We start from the raw sequence: 18,644 nt of genomic DNA on the forward strand, positions 1-18,644 counted from the left end.
AATTTCTCTCATAATGATCATGTTGGGTAAGTACTCTGTGTATCATTAAATTATTTTACAACACTGGCAAAGATCGTGTATTCCAGCCTGATTTCAGCGCGCGTGCAGACAGGGTTGCCATGTTTTTACAACAAAACGTGGCAACTACTAGGGGGGTTCTCCGGGGTAAAAATGGTGTTTGGGGGGGTAAAATGTGTGTTATTTTGGCAAGGTTGCCTGCAAAAATTCGCACTCATGGGTCTATATATCACATAATAGTCGCATCAACCCGCGGACATAGAAAAGAACCCGCGGAAAAAACGCGGACTTGGCAAGTGCCGTTGAGCTCTGTTGACATTTGACAATGCGTCGCTTCGTTGCTCTGATTGGTTGTTGGTCTATCCAATTGATGTCTTTCCTGGTTCGGTTGAAACACGCCCCATAATCACAGCCCAATGGAGCAGTTTCAGACTCATATTCTGACTAGAATTGAGTATGACCACGTCAGGCTAGTATAATGTAGTAATCTCTATAGATCAGTGGTTACAATGCACCGTCTTATTCATTTTGTTAATAAGACGTTTGATGTCCCCCCTGTAGTCAATATTTGTATCACTTAAAAACATCCCCAAAAGACACATTTAAACATTTGTCCCTGTAAAAATATTTCTTTATGACTTAAAATAGCTTGAATGTAACTCTACACTCTTGCTTCATTTAGTTTACCACCTACATCATAATATGCATAATTCATCTGATGTACTGCTAAATGCACAAAATTTTTCGTATCAACAGAAAAACATAGCGGGATATCCTGCTCTCTTGAGACTCCCCTGCTTCGCACAGTAATGATGATGATATGCTAAAGCCCGCCCACACGTTGACGTGATTGGTTACAGGGAGGATTGCCATGTAAGAAACACCAACAATTTGAGTTCAGACTGTGCTTTTGAGACACAGTTATGTTACAGCACTGGTGTTAACTGATGAATTTGTATATGGTTGTGTCTTAAAGGGGTGGCTCTGTGGGGTTTTTTCTAGGCTTGGTTGTGTTTATTGGGCGCAGTATAACATGTCTTAATACTTCTTTTTTTTAAATGCCGTATTTTTCTTATATTTGACCTTTATTCCACACCGCTGTCTCCACTGTCCTTTGAACGGCTCGTTTGCTTCCTGCTTCTATGAAGCCCATCCCTCTGAAAAACGCAATGGTCTTAGATTGGTTAGATGGCCAAATGTAGTCTCATGTATTTTTATTGGCTGAAGTGCCAAGCACAGGTTGTCCAGAAACGCCACGCCCTTCACCATTACGGGCAGAAGTCACATCTGCGGAGACTAGCAAGGGTTTATGATGTCACCAACCCAGGAAGAAGCTCGTTGTAGTCCAAACCGGCTGTTGTTGTACACTCTAAAAAATGCTGGGTTAAAAACAACCCAAGTTGGGTTCAAACTGCACCAACCCAACAATTGGGTTGTTTTAACCCAATGGTTGAGTTGTTTTAACCCAGTGGTTGGGTTAAATGTTGCTTAAGACAACCCAATTGCTGGGTAAGAACAACTCAACCATTGGGTTAAAACAACCCAATTTTTGGGTTGGTGCAGTTTCAACCCAACTTGGGTTGTTTTTAACCCAACATTTTTTAGAGTGTAGGCAATAAACTGCCATAAATTTAAAAGACAATATCTCTGTTTGCATTGAACTTTCAGGGCTGTAATTTTGTAGATACTGTTCATGCTCAAGCAGCAACATTAAAAAAGTGAAATCGCATGCAACCACCCCTTTAAAAATCTTTTAAATATCTTTAATATAAGCAAATTAGTAATTGTACTATTTTATTATTGATGTGTTTTCATTAATAACAATGAACCACAAACTAAGCATCCGTTTTTAATGTAAGACCTTTCATTTATTTGTATAACAACACAGGTATGCCATTTCATAATTCGTTTGGTAATAAAGGTTCTATGTTTATTATAAGTGAGTTTGTCATTGTGCTATTTTATTGTTGTTGGTTTTTTTCATTAAGAGTATAGCCATGGGCGTGTAGGGAGAAAGCACATGGCAGAAAGTTTTGATTAAAAAAATCGACCCGTGGTTCGAATCTGCCTTTTGCTACCATCAATTATCAGATTGGAAAAGCATTTATTTTTAATAAAAATGAAGAAATATTCAAAATGTGGAAATAAAGCGCCTAACGTGTGTTTAATAATAAAGTGTTATAGGTGAACGGACATATGTGCTGAATTAGAGATGATAAAAGTGAGTGTGCCCAATATCATTGGTTTTAAAAAAGTGGGTGGGTCTTGTACACACAATGGTTCCGACGCCCATGAGAGTAGACTAGCTAATATTGAATCAACATTTTGTTTTTTTCCCAGAAAAGGAAAGATCTAAAAATAAGAGCTATCTTGAGCATCACATATATTCTGTTGTCACAAGTTTATTAAATTAACTGTAATAATTGTTGCAACTAAGCACCAATTCGTTTTTTTCTATAGACTGTACTCACAAAGATATAACGATCAAGATAAACTTAAAAATTCGCCGGAGTTGAACCTCTAAACTTGAATTGAACTTAAGCATAGAGGTTTAAGTAAAATGTTGATAATTATGCAACATTAGTTGCTGCTAATGGACAAATATACTCTCTCTCACTCTCTTTCTGCTCTTTATTTGCAATGACTGGAGTTTGTTATTTCTTATATTGTCTAAAGACATGTTACAGTTTGACTTTTTGCAGTCAAGAATGCCCAAACAGACCCTGGTAACCCAACACATAATCCTCTCCCTCCATCCATTTGACATCCAGAAAGGTGGAGCTTTCTGGATGTCAATAGTCATATAGTTACAGTCGAACATGTACATACAGTATCCAATTAGACTGGGTAAACCCAGCTCAATCAGCCGGCGATTTGATTTCACCCTGCAGCTCAGGCTGGAAACCTGTACATATTTCTATCCTGCTTCTGTTACAAATTTGCGAAAACACATGGCCCGCTATTGTCGGGTTTAACACGATAGTGGATAGAGGAGCAATGGATCGATGCCTGTTGGTGGATGTTGATGCATCGATGGTAATTACTGTCAGTTATTTACTTTCTAAATCTTTCTACAATTCCTGTAACACACAAACAGTAAAGGGTCTTATTTACCTGCCAGTGGTATGTCAAGACTCCACTCAACTTCAGCCTCTCCTTCCTTGTGTTTTTTCTTTTTGAGGCGTAATCCCACATTCATCACGCCATTTGGTAACTTTATGTCAAATGTTGGGTGGAAATGTTTCCACTGCTCAGTGAAACAAAGTTGTGTGGACTTATAAAGGAAAGGGAGGGATAATGAGTTAAAAGATTGAAAGGCACTGTAACAAAAGTTAGATTATTTTGATGTTAGCTGTTTCTTACTGCTAAATTTATAATTTGCTTTAAGATGACACACAATGCATAAACAGTCTTAACTTAAAAAAAAAAACATTTGTCTGATTAAACATTTGGTTTTAATTATTGTGCAGAGTGACCAGAAGCATTTTGAATAAATGTAAACTTTACTGTTTTGATGATCAGCTAACATCAGTTCACTAATACTCATCAGCACATGGGAAAGTGTGAACAAGCACTAGGGTTGGTATTATAATAGAAGCATGATTGCTATAAAGGAGGGAATAAGTGCTTCCAATCATTGGTTACCTCCAAAAAAAAAAAAGATGTGCAACCATTTTTTCTTTGCATCAAAGCAGACTCACATGCAAGGGAAACTGCTGGAAAGAATATGGCACCTGATATTTTTTACAGGATTATCAACTTAAAGAGAGAGGGTCAACGAGTGTTTAGCAAGCAAAGGAGAATTACCACTAGTCCAGAGCTTGCTCAATATTGGCAGCAGGTGGGTGGACGCACAACGGCCTACTGTCAAGAATGGTAGCAAGGAAGTCACTTCTCTGCCGAAAAACATCAAGGACAGACTGAAATTCTGCAGGAATTACAAGGATTGGAAACAGTCGCAAACATGTTTTCTCAGACTGTTTGGGACATCTGGAAAATCGATTGTCCGGAGAACAAAACGTAAATGCTACCAGGAGTCTTCTTGTCTTGTGCCCTCAGTGAAGCTTCTTGAGACCATCCTCGTGTGAATGAATAAAAAAGGGTATCAAACTGTCCTGCATGTGCAACTTCTTCAAAAGATGAGTGGACAAGCAGAAGTCCACAAATTGTGAACAACTTTGAGCACAAATAAGGCAGGATGGATTGGCATCAGTCAGGATTTGGCCCAGAAGCTGATATCCAGCATGCCAGAATGAACAGAGGTTATAAAGAAGAAGGGTCAACACTGTATACTAAATGGAATGGGCGGATAAATCAAAGCCGTGAATAAATATTGAGCCTAATGAAAACCTGAAAATAGGTTTAAGATTCTATGGAGAACTTCAAGATCTTTATGAGAAGAACAGACATAAAGGCAGATAAACTATATTACAACACAATTTCCGTAAAACATTTTGAATTATTGTAAAATGCAATAAAATCAAGAATATGTTATTTGTTAATTCTCTTTAACCTTTATTTTTAAGAAATATGTCCAATGTTTGCGCTGGCCAACTTAATTGTATTCTGTAAATATAAACACATTTTGATGGTTGCAACACACTCCAAAAAGGGTAACACTCACCATCATTAATGAATAATAATACACATAACTACTATTAACTAACAAGAAACTCTGATCAGCACATTAGTAAACAACAGCACTAAATTGAACAGATGTATAGCTTTCTCCTTGTGTAACAGAGATTTGAGTTGCATTCCTGATGCAGAGGCATTAGGTAACAACAGTTTTCCAAAGCCCATGTGGCCGTATTTAACACAGCAGCATGACGGTTTCTCGTGCAATGCCATCTGGGGGCTCAATGGTCACACACATTTAACTGAGGTTTCCTGCCTCATCCCTATGTAATGGGATTTCTCTGGATTCCCTGAATCTTTCCATAATATTATGTATGGTAGATGGTGAAACCTAAATACTTTGCAATCTTACATTGAGAAATATGTTTTTTGAATTGTTTGACAATTCTCTCATGAAATTTGTCACAAAGTGGTGATTCATGACCCATCTTTGCTTGCAAAGACTGAGAGGCTCCTTTTATACTTTCACGAAACTCGTGCCTATTACCAATTGACCTGCTTATTGTGGACTGTTTCGAAAGAGTTTTACTTGGATATTCTATAAGCTTTTCACTTTTATTTTGCCTCTATCACAGCTTTTTTGGAGTGTGTTACTCAAGGGGACTGTGCCATTAAACTATAAATATATTATATAAACACACACAAAATATAATAAAGTTGGTCAGTGAAAACATTTGAAATATCTTCTTTGTACTTTTGTCCGTTAAATAAAGATTGACCGATTCTTGGTTGTACTACATTTTATATAATGTCCCATATTTTCTGGAAATAGGTCCCATGATCCAAGAGAGAAAAATGCATGCTTTGAGAATTCTCACATCTGTTGATAATGAAATCTGTCATGTTCACTTATTCATTTATACACTTATACACTTGTTCATTCTTATTCTAAACCATACTGACCGACGGTTGTATCACTGATACCGGCCTCTCTGAAAGTTCGTGTTCCTCAACAGGATCACAGGACATGCTGTACTCACAATTATATGTGAGCATGCATTCACAGGCTGTTTGGATTTGTGTATAATCTTTATTAGATTTTTTCACCTAAAAAAAAAGAAGAAAAAAAAGAACATTTAATGTAAATAAAAGTCAGCCAAAATAAAGTGAAAATCTAACACAAAAACATACTTCTCCGGGGTCCACATTGCGTGGCTGTAGAAACACATGCAGCCTATGTGATTTCTTTATGTAGAACAGCATCACTTGGCCATATGTCTGGGACCAATGACCTGTAAACCAGTTTTGTAGTTTCGAAAGTAAAAACTTTGACGTTCCTCCTGGGGTGCTCGCTATAACATCTGTGCTTGTGATATTCTGAGGTTTCAGAATATCAACATTCTGATTAGAGTAATGTATGACGGACATGAAGTGATGGGCATCCTCTGAAAAAAAAAATAAGAAAATTTCACAAAAACAAATTATTTTTTTGCACTTAAATCAGTATCGCTCATAATGTTCATAAGATTGAACTCACCAATGGAGGTCTCGCAGTGAGGTAGACTGAGTTGAGACAGCTCACCCTGAACACATTTGATATCATACAGGGGTCCTGCTTGGCAATGGTTGGCAAGGACTGGACAGTCGCTATCCTGAAGAACAGTGCTGTATAGCACCTCCCCTTCCCCTCTCATGTTAAAACCAAGCTTTGTAATCTTACAATGGAACCAGCCTGCATGGCTGCCCTGTAACCTATTTCAAAAAGATTTAAAATGAAGGCAAACTGATACACACAATTATGGAAATGTATATGTAGCAATATTCAATTTGCAATATTGAATTGCAATATGTAATTACTGAATCCACATTGAATTTTGCGTCATTCATTGCGGGACATATAATGAAAATGCCATCGCAAGTATCTTAATTGGGAGTGTAAATGCAGTTAAGAAAAATAACATTTAAATGTATATTTTTCTAAAATTTTAACTTGAACATGTTAAACACATTTAATAATTTATGTAATACATTTTCATTTTGCAATTTATAAAGCATTAAAATATATGTTAAAATTATATGTTAAAACTAGTGAAGGAAATAGCAAATGTACAGTATATTATTCAGTTTGAATGATCATTTTGCTCCAAATGTTGCACACATGGTATGGAAAATGTAAATTTAAATACTGAAATGCATTGTAATTTTACATATTGGATTGCAAATTGAATATTGCTACACATAGGCTTCCATACAGAATAGCTTACATCACCTGTTTGTTGAAATATTACAGTACCTGTATTTACTTTGCCCCTCCTGAAAGATGACCTCAGGAGTGAACAAATGATCTTTTACATCTAGTTTCTGTGTAAAAAAAAAAAAAAAAAAAAAAAAAGTCTTTTATGTACATTGTAATTGCATTACAATTATAGACATAAGTGATTATAAAGCCACATTTGTATTTGCAAAGAGATTATTTTACAAACCTGATTCCAATAAAGTTGGGACTGTACAAATTGTGAATAAAAACAGAATGCAATGATATGGAAGGTTTTTTTTTTATTCTATATTTTATGTAGAATACAACAAAGATGACTTATCAAATGTTTGAACTGAGAAAATGTATAATTTTAAGGGGAAAATAAGTTGATTCTAAATTTCATGGCATCAACACATCTCAAAAAAGTTGGGACAAAGCCATGTTTACCACTGAGTGGCATCCCCTCTTCTTTTTATAACAGTCTGCAAAGGAGACAAGTTGCTCGAGTTTAGGAATAGGAATGTTGTCCCATTCTTGGCTAATACAGGCTTCTGGTTGCTCAACCGTCTTAGGTCTTCTTTGTCGCATCTTCCTCTTTATGATGCACCTAATGTTTTCTATGGGTGAAAGATCTGGGCTGCAGGCTGGCCATTTCAGTACCCGGATCCTTCTTCTACGCAGCCATGATGTTGTAATTGATGTAGTATGTGGTCTGGCATTGTCATGTTGGAAAATGCAAGGTCTTCCCTGAGAGAGACGATGTCTGGATAGGAGCATATGTTGTTATAGAACTTGGATATACCTTTTATCATTGATGGTGCCTTTCCAGATGTGTAAGCTGCCCATGCCACACGCACTCTTGCAACCCCATACCATCAGAGATGCAGGCTTCTGATCCGAGCACTGATAACAACTTGGGTTGTCCTTGTCCTCTTTAGTCTGTTTGACATTGCATTCCAGTTTTCCAAAAAGAACTGATTCATCTGACCACAGAATAGTTTTCCACTTTGCCACAATGAGTTTGAGCCCAGAGAAAACGCCTGCGCTTCTGGATCATGTTATGGCTTCTTTTTTGAGCTATAGAGTTTTAGCCGGCAACGGCAAATGGCACGGTGGATTGTGTTCACGACAATTTAGTTTTCTGGAATTATTCCTGAGCCCATGTTGTGAATTCCATTACAGTAGAATTCCTGTGCAGTGCCGTCTAAGGGCCCGAAGATCACGGGCATCCAGTATGGTTTTCCGGTTTTGACCTTTACACACAGAGATTATTCCAGATTCTCTGAATCTTTGGATAATATTATGCACTGTAGATGATGATAACTTCAATCTCTTTGCAATTTTTCTCTTAGAAACTCCTTTCTGATAGTGCTCCACTATTTTTTGCTGCAGCATTGAGGGAATTTATATTCCTATCTAATATGATTTATGAGAATAATAATTATACACTGTTTAATAATAGGCTAGAGGAGAACTGGTACCCCAACTGAGTCTGGTTTCTCCCAAGGTTTAGTTCCTTGCCACTTGCCGTTCCTTGAATCTTTTTTGCAGAAACACGGAAGAGAGGACAATGCTAAATAAATTCATAGTTTTTGATATTTTTGGACCAAAATGTATTTTTGATGCTTCAAGAGATTCTAATCAACCAACTGATGTCACATATGGACAACTTTGAGGATGTTTTTATTCCCTTTCTGGACATGGACAGTAAAGTGGGCATAGACTGATTATGATCTGGGACTAAAATATTAAATATCTTAAACTGTGTTCCGATGATGAACGGAGGTCTTACGGGTGAGGAACGACATTAGGGAGAGTCATTAAAGACATCAATTTCATTTTTGGGTGAACTAACCCTTTAACTTATTGCTACCTGTCCCAACTTTTTTGGAATGTGTAGCTCTCATTAAATCCAAAATGAGCCAATATTTGGCATGGCATTTAAAAATGTATCACTTTCAACATTGGATGTTATCAATATTCTATTGTGAATAAAATATAAGTTTATGAGATTTGTAAATTATTGCATTCGTTTTTTATTCACAACTTGTAAAGTGTCCCAACTTTTTTGGAATCAGGCTTGTAAAAGAAATGAATAAGTGACTTACCCTTAAAATGTCTGAAGCGAAATGAGAATATCCATCTGAAATTTCTGGTAATACCAGATGCATTGAATTATTTCTGAGGATCATTCTCTGTATCCTCTCTGAAAGCTCTCTCCTTTCTTTAGTTTCTGGTTCAGAGCCACAGATGTAGGTTTTGTGTCCACATTTTTCACGAAGCCACTCCAATACGCTTCGCTGAGCTCCAGTATAGTTATTTATATTAAAGTCTCCCTCTATAAATACTACAATGACGTGATTCCAAAATTTCTCCCCAAGAAACTCTAAATTTTCAAGAACCTCTTTGGTCTGGTTTGTGAATTGGCCATCATGCAGAAAAAATGCAAGCAGAATGGCATGAGGCCCAGGAGTCACTCTTTCCCATCGAAGAATCCTCTTGGCATTGCAAATATCAATATCAACCAAGTGCACAGTCTTCTTGTTCACTGAACCTTTGAAAATGTTAAGCCTACCACTGCCTATTTCGTCATAACTTCCTCCATCAAAAATCAGGTTTAGAACAGATTTTTCTGTTTCACTGAAACTCATGAGCCAAATCCTCATCTCTGTAAGAAGACAGCTGTCACCTGTTTAAGAAAAACATTTTAAAAAAAATCTGAGATATGACCAATGACGGCTACAGATGGTATCATAAAACATGACAATGTTAAACAGCACTAGGTAACTTTTCAACCTTCATAATATATTTTTTAAGACTCTTGTGATGATAAATCGACTTACAATAGGTTGAATGACACGTCTGCCATAGCCTGATGGGGTCTGTATCGTTTTTAATCGTACTTTTAAACTTCGGGTTCCGGGTAGTAACCCGAGAAAAAAAAGAACTACAAAATTCGACTGCTTTACGGCATAAACGTCACTTCCACCAACACCCACACTTCCTTACATCTAGACGTGCGAGCTCAACTTTGTTCGTCGGATAATATAGTCATGTCCGAAGCAGCACAGACAAATAAGAAAGAAAAGGTTTTGTTGGAGGAAAGCAATAAGAGGAAACGAAAAAGTGATGGAATTAAAGGCAGGACGAGGATCAACATGTGACCAGCGTTTGCTCGTCGGCGTGAGCTGAAGGAGGCATGCCCGACCGATGCTGTCAGGCTTGTTACGGTGAGCTACCACTCAAACATTGAACTGAAGTATCATATAGATTCTGTAAAACGGTAACCAATAGACTACTATAATGACGCTGGCTTGTAAACGTGAGCATCGTGATTATTTGGCGTTTGAAAAAAATAAAACCCATGAAATTATATTCATATGACATGCTGAAACATATGCCACTGATTGTAACGTTACCTGGGATGAAGACATTTCACACGCGACGCCAGAAGAACTCTGAACTCCTCCTGCAGTGTTCAGGGGAACTGTTAGTGCTGCACCAACCCGCGGGACGCTTTTATGAAGTTATTTGGCCCGCACCGCACCACTGTATATATTTTTACAACCCGGCCCGCACCCGCGACCATTAAATAGACATAAGGGGTCCGCAGGTTATGAGACGACCCATGCATCACTAGTTCAGAGCTATCAGGGCTGTCATGTCAACAAATGTACGGGCGATGGCATCCCCTGTTGTAGGATGACAGATCTTACGACAGTAGTTGAGGACATTATTTTTTCCAAACTGTAGGGGGATCCCGAGAGCAAAAGTACTCCCCAAGAGCCAAGTGCTGCTTTAATGCACGACCTAGAGGCAACCACCCTCCGCTTCGCGTCAGGCGGTTCTTCGCATAGATATCCATAATAAAGGCTAGATGTCTTGTCACAGGCAAGCTTTCTGTCGGGCTCTGTGGAACCTGATGTAAGATGGTCTGTCCGAACATAAATACTCTTATCTCACTGAAATCTTGACGGATTTACAAATGGTTTGGTTTCTTACAAACGTTATTAACATGGGTACAGATCTGGATGTTTTAACACGTTGAAATTGCAGCTTTTCGTTTCGATAAACGACTTAATCGTGCAGCTTGTGTATGACGGCTAACTTACGTGCACGTTATCAACACTGAGACCACAAACGAGCTGTTCAATTATATAGGTTTAATGACACCAATAACGATTTAATGACAACCAATCTTTTGTCTGGTTAAAATAAACTTAGTTTGCATGTTTTTTTTTGTTTTAATTTAAAAAATATATATTTTATTATAATAGTGATATTCTTATTATAAAAGTATATATATATATATATATATATATATATATATATATATATATATATATATATATATATATATATATATTAGCTATAGCTAGCTCTGGAAAAAAAAATTCTGAGCTATGTTTGTGTGTGTGTGTGTGTGTGTGTGTGTGTGTGTGTGTGTGTGTGTGTGTGTGTGTGTGTGTGTGTGTGTGTGTGTGTGTGTGTGTGTGTGTGTGTGTGTGTGTGTTTGTGTGTGATATAATTAATAAATTTCTCATGTTGCCATTCGGTACACAGTTTTAGTAGCCTATATATTGATTTAACATAAATACCTTTTTTATTGCACCTATCTGTTCTGCTTAATGTTACTTTCATATCGAAGTCCATGGTTATAATTATTCATAAGTATGTAGTGTCATAACTACATCTCTGACGTTTATAACAAACGAAACAGTTTGAAAATCGGTTGAAAATTGATCAAGTTATGGTTAGTTAAAAGTACACACACCATTAAAACACACTGTTACGAGTGAGCGAGCTGCCTGTGACAAGATGGCCGCCAGGTGCGGACGGCGACCTCCATTGGCCAACAGCGCGCACGAGACATCTAGCCTGGTTCTTCGCCTCTACGCCTATGACATGATATTGGCATGGCTAGCCGTGGATTATCCCTTACCTAATTTAGTATCAATTCATATGTAATATATAGCTTACTGTACATAGTAAGGAAACATTAATTTGTCTTAGCACTATTTTAAACTTTTCTTAGGTCAAATTAAATGTGCTCGCATTCATTAATATTCACTTGTGTGTGCTTATATAATATAAGCACACACAATGATCATTATTCATTAAACATATTCGGATACTAACTATTAACGTTTTAAAATTTCACATTTAAATAAATCTATTGTTTGATCATATCTAAATATTTATTCAAATGGAACACTGTTTTTGAGCAACTAGATTAGATAGGCATGTATATTTATTAAAGAGCCATAAGGCAACTATAATGGCATTACAAATTAACATTATTATTTTTTAAGCAACAAAATTAATCTAATTTACCTCTTTGAATTGGAATTCTCTATTTTAACCTTAATTACTACACAAATTGAAATATAAATAATACAAAATATTAGAAGAAATATATTTTAAGTGGTCAGATTCACGCCGTAACCTGAGCCTAAAAGAGTTACGCGCGGCGTGGGTTGTTTACAGGCCTATAAAAACCTCACACGGGTGTATTTGTGGAAATTGCCAACAAGACATTGTATGGATCAAAATTAGGCCTACAATTTTCTTTTATGCCAAAATTCATGAAGATATTAGGCTAAGTAAAGGTAATGTTCCAAGAAGATATTTTGTATATTTCTTACCGTAAATAGCCTAAACAATTTACTATTTGTATTATATGTTTTTGTTTTTATTAAAACTGCTAGCAAATAAATCCAGCTCTTGCCATTTGCAACCCCTTGCTGAATAGGTTCGGCAAAGGATCTCAAGCCGGGAATCAAACTCAGGTTGCCAGATGCCCAACTTCATCACACTGACAACATTCTTAATCAATGGGTTTTAGATCCTAAGAATTGTAACTCAACATTATCTTGAAACTTAGACCAAATTAATATGAAAAAAACTAACCTACTGTAGTAAAATCTTTTTTTTAGGATTTTCTTTTAAGAAATTTAACTTTTAATTTTGCAGATCAGTGTATTTATGAAGAGGATCAGATCAGTTGCAGATCAGTGTATTAAGTTATCCAATTCCTAAATATAAAAAGTAATTAAAACTATGTAAAAATTACTTTTAAAAAAATTATGTAAAAATGAATAAAATAAAATATTCACCCAAATCAAGGCCATTTGTTAGGGCTCTCTCATAAAACTCTTTAGCCTCGAGTTTTTCATTCTTCACTTCATGAATTAATCCTTGTATAGCACACGCCTTGCTGTCATCCGGGTTTTTCATCCTTTTAATGCGTTTCATCACCTCCTTCAGGTACTTCTCACAAAACCTGCCATCCTCTGATTTCGGCTGCAGCCTCAGACCTTGCATGAAATGATAGACGGCCAGTTGTTCAGATCTTTTGGTGTAGAGCTGGTACTGGCCATAGAAACAATGAACTGACTGTAGGTGTATCCTCTCATTATTAGCGATTTTAAATGCTTCTTCAAAAAGTTTCTCAGCTTTGAAGCTGTCAAATGGTCCGTAATGCCATGCTAAATCTGTCAAAGCAATAACGAAAGAGGGCTTTAGGGATATCGCCCTCTCCAGATGATCGATGGACTTTTGCCGGTATTGCTTTATTTCATCCGACTCTTTAACATCATACTCTGTTTTGCCATGTGTCCTAGGCCTATATTTTTCCCTTTCCGTTTTGCTTTTGTAACACATTGCCAACTGATGGTGCATAAAGGCTGAGTTTGGGGTATCCTGCAGGGCTTCTTTTAGAAGAGAAATGGCATCGTCCACACTTCCTGACTGGCGAAAAAATTTACCTACGTATCTTATGACATGTGGGTTTTCAGGGGACATCACCAGCGCCTTTTTCACCTTCATCAATGCAGTTTTGAGCATCTTTCTATTATTATGCAGCATTCTCAGTGCTAGCAACACTAATAGCACAGCATCATCTGGATTAAGCTCTATAGCTCTTGTGAGTTGTTTTATTGTTGGCGAGTCTGAAGGGTCAGAGGTCTCGTCAGTTGTGCGGTACAGGGCAATAGCATAGCCTGTATTTAAATCACTGTCATCCGGATTCATTTCAAGGGCCTGTCTAAAGCATTCCTTTGCGGCATTGTAGTATTTACAAGATAATTTAAGAAAAACCCAACCCTTTTCTCTGAGTACCTCGACAGTGTGAGTGAATCCTTTAGAGGATTTCCTATGGATTCTTTCTAACAGTTTCAAGTACTCTTGACATGTAGAAAAATCTTTCATATGATAGTGCAACCAGGCAAGGTCTCCATAGGTAACAATAAGAACTGGATCACTGTCTTTGTAGTGTTCCTTTGCGAGCCGCACTGATTTCTGGAGGTTTGCGAGCGCTTCCTGCTGGTTGCCATAGAGATACTGAACAAATCCAAGGGTGCTGTAAGCTCGCGTTACTCTCGCCTCAGCAGATTCCAGCTGAATCTGTTCCTCCAGCAGTGGCGCCACCAGGGGGTGGCCAGGGGTGGCCACGGCCACCCCTGGCCAACCCCTGGCCACCCCACTGGCCACCCCGCTGGCCATGGCGTAGGTTTGGGGGTGACGCTAGGTACTAGTCCCAATCAATATTTAGAATAAGCAAAATGACGCGTCCCGTATCAAACCAATACGGACGCGATGCACAAGATTGCGTTTTAGCGGCGCTTTGCTGCCATAGCGACGGAGTCTCGAGAACATGCGCTGGAAACTTGCGCGTTTTTTTAAAAACATGTCGAGCTCGCGTCCACAGTTTGAACGCAAGAGGATTTCCAGATATAGGGCTGAATAGAAAAAAAGGTATCATGAGTGGGTCTGTCCAGTAACTTAAGATGAACCTAAGACAAACTGCACCCTTTGCAGAGAAGCATTTCAGTGTCTCAGACTGTCTGACTGAAAGCATGCGATGACAGACACATCCGTGATCTAAAGGTAGGCCTATTGTTTTTTTAATGGATAATATAATATTTCATACATTATCAGAGCTTGGCAGACTTATTTTTCTAGAGATTAGAACTGTTAAATAATAGATTATAGCATATTAATGTTATCAATTTATAATTTAGCAGTTTGATATTTAAAAAATATTTAGATTAAAATGGGACAAATAATTACATAATAATATAGTCATAATAGTAAATTAATAAAGAGGATTAAACATTTTTGAATTTCAGATTTGTCAGTAAAGTGGTTATTGGTTCAGAATGACTGCTTAAAGAGACAGTGCACCCAAAAATGAAAAATCTGTCATAATTTCCTCACCCTCAAGTTGTTCCAAACCTGTGTGCATTTCTTGTTGTAGATGTATTGAAGAAACATTCCTACCATGGAAGTCAATGTTGCCCCCAAAGCAAACATTTGGTTACAAACGTTCTTCAAAATATATTCTTTTATGTTCAACAGAACGAAGAAACTCGTAAAGGTTTGGAACATCATGAGGGAGAGTAAATGATGACAGAAATTTCATTTTTGGGTGAACTATCCCTTTAAAGTACACCAATACAGGCTACTAAAGAGATCTTTAGAAATAAATAAAATAATCAAAAGTAAAATCATTTAAAATGTGTTCTGTTGCAAGTTTACATACTTGATTCCATTATTATTGTTGAGCTGCTGTCATTGTTTCATTGTCACTCTTATCACTCTTTAACTAAATTCATAAATTATTTTCAAAACTGATTTGGAAAAAAAAACATACACACAAAATAACTTATTTTCAATATAAAAAGTGATTGTGGACTGGATATTTTTTGACCTTTTATCACAGTCTTGGACATGCCAAAGATTAGTACCAACACTGGCTCTGATGCATTGTTAGTTTGTGTGCAGCAACAGATTTACATTTTTTAAATCCCTCATTTATATGCAGTTATTATACTCTATACAAATGCCAGAAACTAAGCTTCTTCTTTTGTTCTTCAGCACAGGCCTATCTAAAGGGTTAATGGTGCCACCTGGTTATCAACTGTAAAAATTACACATTTTACCTCTTCCCAACTGGGAAAACCACCAACAATCAAGAATGCATGATTATATGGTGTCATGGCTTTCCAATAATTTTTTTGTGGCTATAATGGAAGTCAATGGGGCAAAAACAGCCACGAACAGTAAATGAGGGAGAAAAAAATCTGATGCTGCACAAAAACTAACAATGCATCAAAGCTAAAGTTGTTACAAATCTTTGACATGCCCAAGACTTTTATATATGTATTTTATATTTAAAATAAGTCATTTTGTGTGTATGTTTTTTTTTGTTTTTTTTCAAATCCGTTTTGAAAATCATTTATGAACTTGGAAAATAAAGAGTATTATTATTTTGGTACTGGATAATTTGAACTGAAGAGTCTCATAAATTAATAGACTTATTAATAAACTTTGCGCGCTCAGACAGCAACAGGTCAGCTCATGCCCGTCAGTCAACAATTTCAAAAGAAGTTAACGTTAGAAGACGATGACTACTTGTAAGTAAATAAGTAAAAAAATATTTTTTAGTAAAACACGACGCGGAATTATGTGTCGTGACGTGCTACAGGCCGGTTTACTACACCAGTAGAATACAATTCTGAAATTATGGTTTCTAGTTTTGGTGTGCCACCCCAAGATTTTAAGTGGCCCCATCTGGCCACCCCTATGAAAAATTTCTGGAGGCGCCACTGTCCTCCAGACGATTCAGTAAATCACAGAGCACAAAGTCTTCTCCTTCTCTTAGAGACCAAGTAAAATGGCACTCCTGCTGCAGCAGTTTGGCTTTTAAAACACCTTCAAGACTGAAAAACGAAAGGAAAGCTGAGACAAATTATTTAAACACATTTTATTTATATGAATATGAGTCATGTACTGTAGCAGTATGTCAACATGTCAGTGTATGGTGTGAGTCACTGATTCTTGAGATAAGGGACAAAACATGCCCACACCCAAAAGCTTTATGCTAAAAATAAAGAAACTCATCAAAATAAATATACTTGAAAAGTTAGCCTACATCTTAAAGAAATCTGGATAAACAATTGTTATTTTAAAAACATTCTCTGTACTTGACAAATACATATAATTTTACCTCTTCTCAAAAAGTGGTCAAAACGTAAAACTGCCAAAGAGTTTAGAAATAGATTTTTTTTTTTAAATATACATTTAATTTGAAATGCAGAGATGTGATATATCAAACAAAGTATATGTGTGTGTGTATGGTGTATATATATATATACTGTAAAAATTATTTTGAAAAAAGTTACCTGGTTGCCTTAAAATTTTGAGTTCATTGAAATTAAAATTTTGAGTTAATACAAAGAAATTTTTTTGAGATTCGACAACCTTTATTAAAATATTATTAAAAGATTTTGTAAGCATATTGGGTAATTGTGTGTGTGTTATATCTGATGACGCAGTGAAACATGCCATATAGTGCTATTTTCATAATTTATCAATTTTTTATGTGGTTCAGATACAATCATATTTTGAGTTTCTATTTATTAAACAAATTTCCTTCATTGTATCAACTCATATTTTTAATTTCAATAAACTCAAAATTTTAAGGCAACCAGGTTACTTACTTTTTTAAGTGAAACCAACATTTTATATATATATATATATATATATATATATATATATATATATATATATATATATATATATATATATATATATAGCCTGATTTACATGCCTACATTGTTACACACATAGATATATATAAGGTTACGTATACACACATGCGTATAACCATTTAAATGTTTTACTGATATGTTGCCATTCAAGTTCTTAAATATATTTGAAGGTAAAATGACTGTGCACTGTAAAAAATTTTTTTGGTTTTTGTTGGTTTAACTTAAAATAAGTAACCTGGTTGCCTTAAAAAATTGTTGATACAATGAAGGAAATTTGTTAACTAAATCGAAACTCAAAATATTATTGTATCTGAACCACATAAAAATGTGATAAATCATGAAAATTTAGCATGTTTAACTGCGTCATCAGAAATAAAACACACACAATTACCCAATATGCTTACAAAATCTTTTAATAAAGGTTGTCGAATCTCAAAAAATGTTCATTGTATTAACTCAAAATTTTACATTCGATGAACTCAAAATTTTAAGGCAACCAGGTAACTTTTTTTCAAAATAATTTTTTACAGTGTGGGGAAATTAGGAAATGTCGCACACAAAGCTTGTGTAACCACTTGGTCTACAGATATAAAATATCAAAACGAATTCATAATTAGACCGTGAGAAATAAGTCTGAAAATCACGTTTGACAATTAATTTTGCGCTTGTTTTGGATATATTCCTACAACATATAATTCAGCATTAATACAACAAACTAACTCACCTCATTTTGAGCCGATCTTCAGTATAAGCATCATGAAAATAATGGAGCAAAACGTTTTGGTGGGAGTGTTATCAAATTTAAAGCTACTTTCGCTTAGGGTAACTCAGGTGAGATTAAACCTGCTGAGTAACTTTGCCTAGGGTGGAGTTATAGTGGAGCTCTGCAATTAAAGGAAGGCTACACGTAGCCTACTAACTTGTTTCCTTTCTCAAAAATGACAAAATGTAAACGAGTCAAATCAATAGATCATTAAAGGGGTTAGTTTACCCAAAAATGAAATTGATGTCATTAATGCCCTAATATGTCGTTCCACACCCGTACGACCTCCGTTCATCATCAGAACACAGTTTAAGATATTTAGTCCGACAGCATATCGAAATGTAGGCACACTATACTGTCCCCCATAACATTTACCCTGTCAAACATTTTTTTAAGAATAAATTTGATCTGATTTTGGCACTAAATGTTCCTTTTGTCAGAATGAAACTGAAACTTTTAATTTGTTTCAGTCATG

The 18,644-nt window shown here is 36.1% G+C and overlaps 1 protein-coding gene across 1 annotated transcript in view; it reads right to left on the minus strand.

Annotated features, from left to right (window-relative positions):
* Window positions 1-18,135, minus strand: part of LOC137070399 (uncharacterized) — a 34,487-nt gene extending 16,352 nt beyond the window's left edge. The window contains exons 1-9 of the mRNA XM_067437505.1: window positions 18,131-18,135; window positions 16,458-16,575; window positions 12,970-14,263; window positions 8,962-9,542; window positions 6,890-6,957; window positions 6,134-6,348; window positions 5,788-6,041; window positions 5,560-5,703; window positions 3,133-3,292 (exon numbers count right to left, since the gene is read on the minus strand). Of these exons, the coding sequence (XP_067293606.1) occupies window positions 3,133-3,292; window positions 5,560-5,703; window positions 5,788-6,041; window positions 6,134-6,348; window positions 6,890-6,957; window positions 8,962-9,542; window positions 12,970-14,263; window positions 16,458-16,575; window positions 18,131-18,135 (2,839 nt within the window). The remainder of the gene's footprint in view (window positions 1-3,132; window positions 3,293-5,559; window positions 5,704-5,787; window positions 6,042-6,133; window positions 6,349-6,889; window positions 6,958-8,961; window positions 9,543-12,969; window positions 14,264-16,457; window positions 16,576-18,130) is intronic.
* Between the last annotated feature and the right edge of the window lie 509 nt (window positions 18,136-18,644).

This window comes from Pseudorasbora parva, chromosome 3, assembly GCF_024679245.1.
Source record: "Pseudorasbora parva isolate DD20220531a chromosome 3, ASM2467924v1, whole genome shotgun sequence".
Classification (NCBI taxonomy): Eukaryota; Metazoa; Chordata; class Actinopteri; order Cypriniformes; family Gobionidae; genus Pseudorasbora; species Pseudorasbora parva.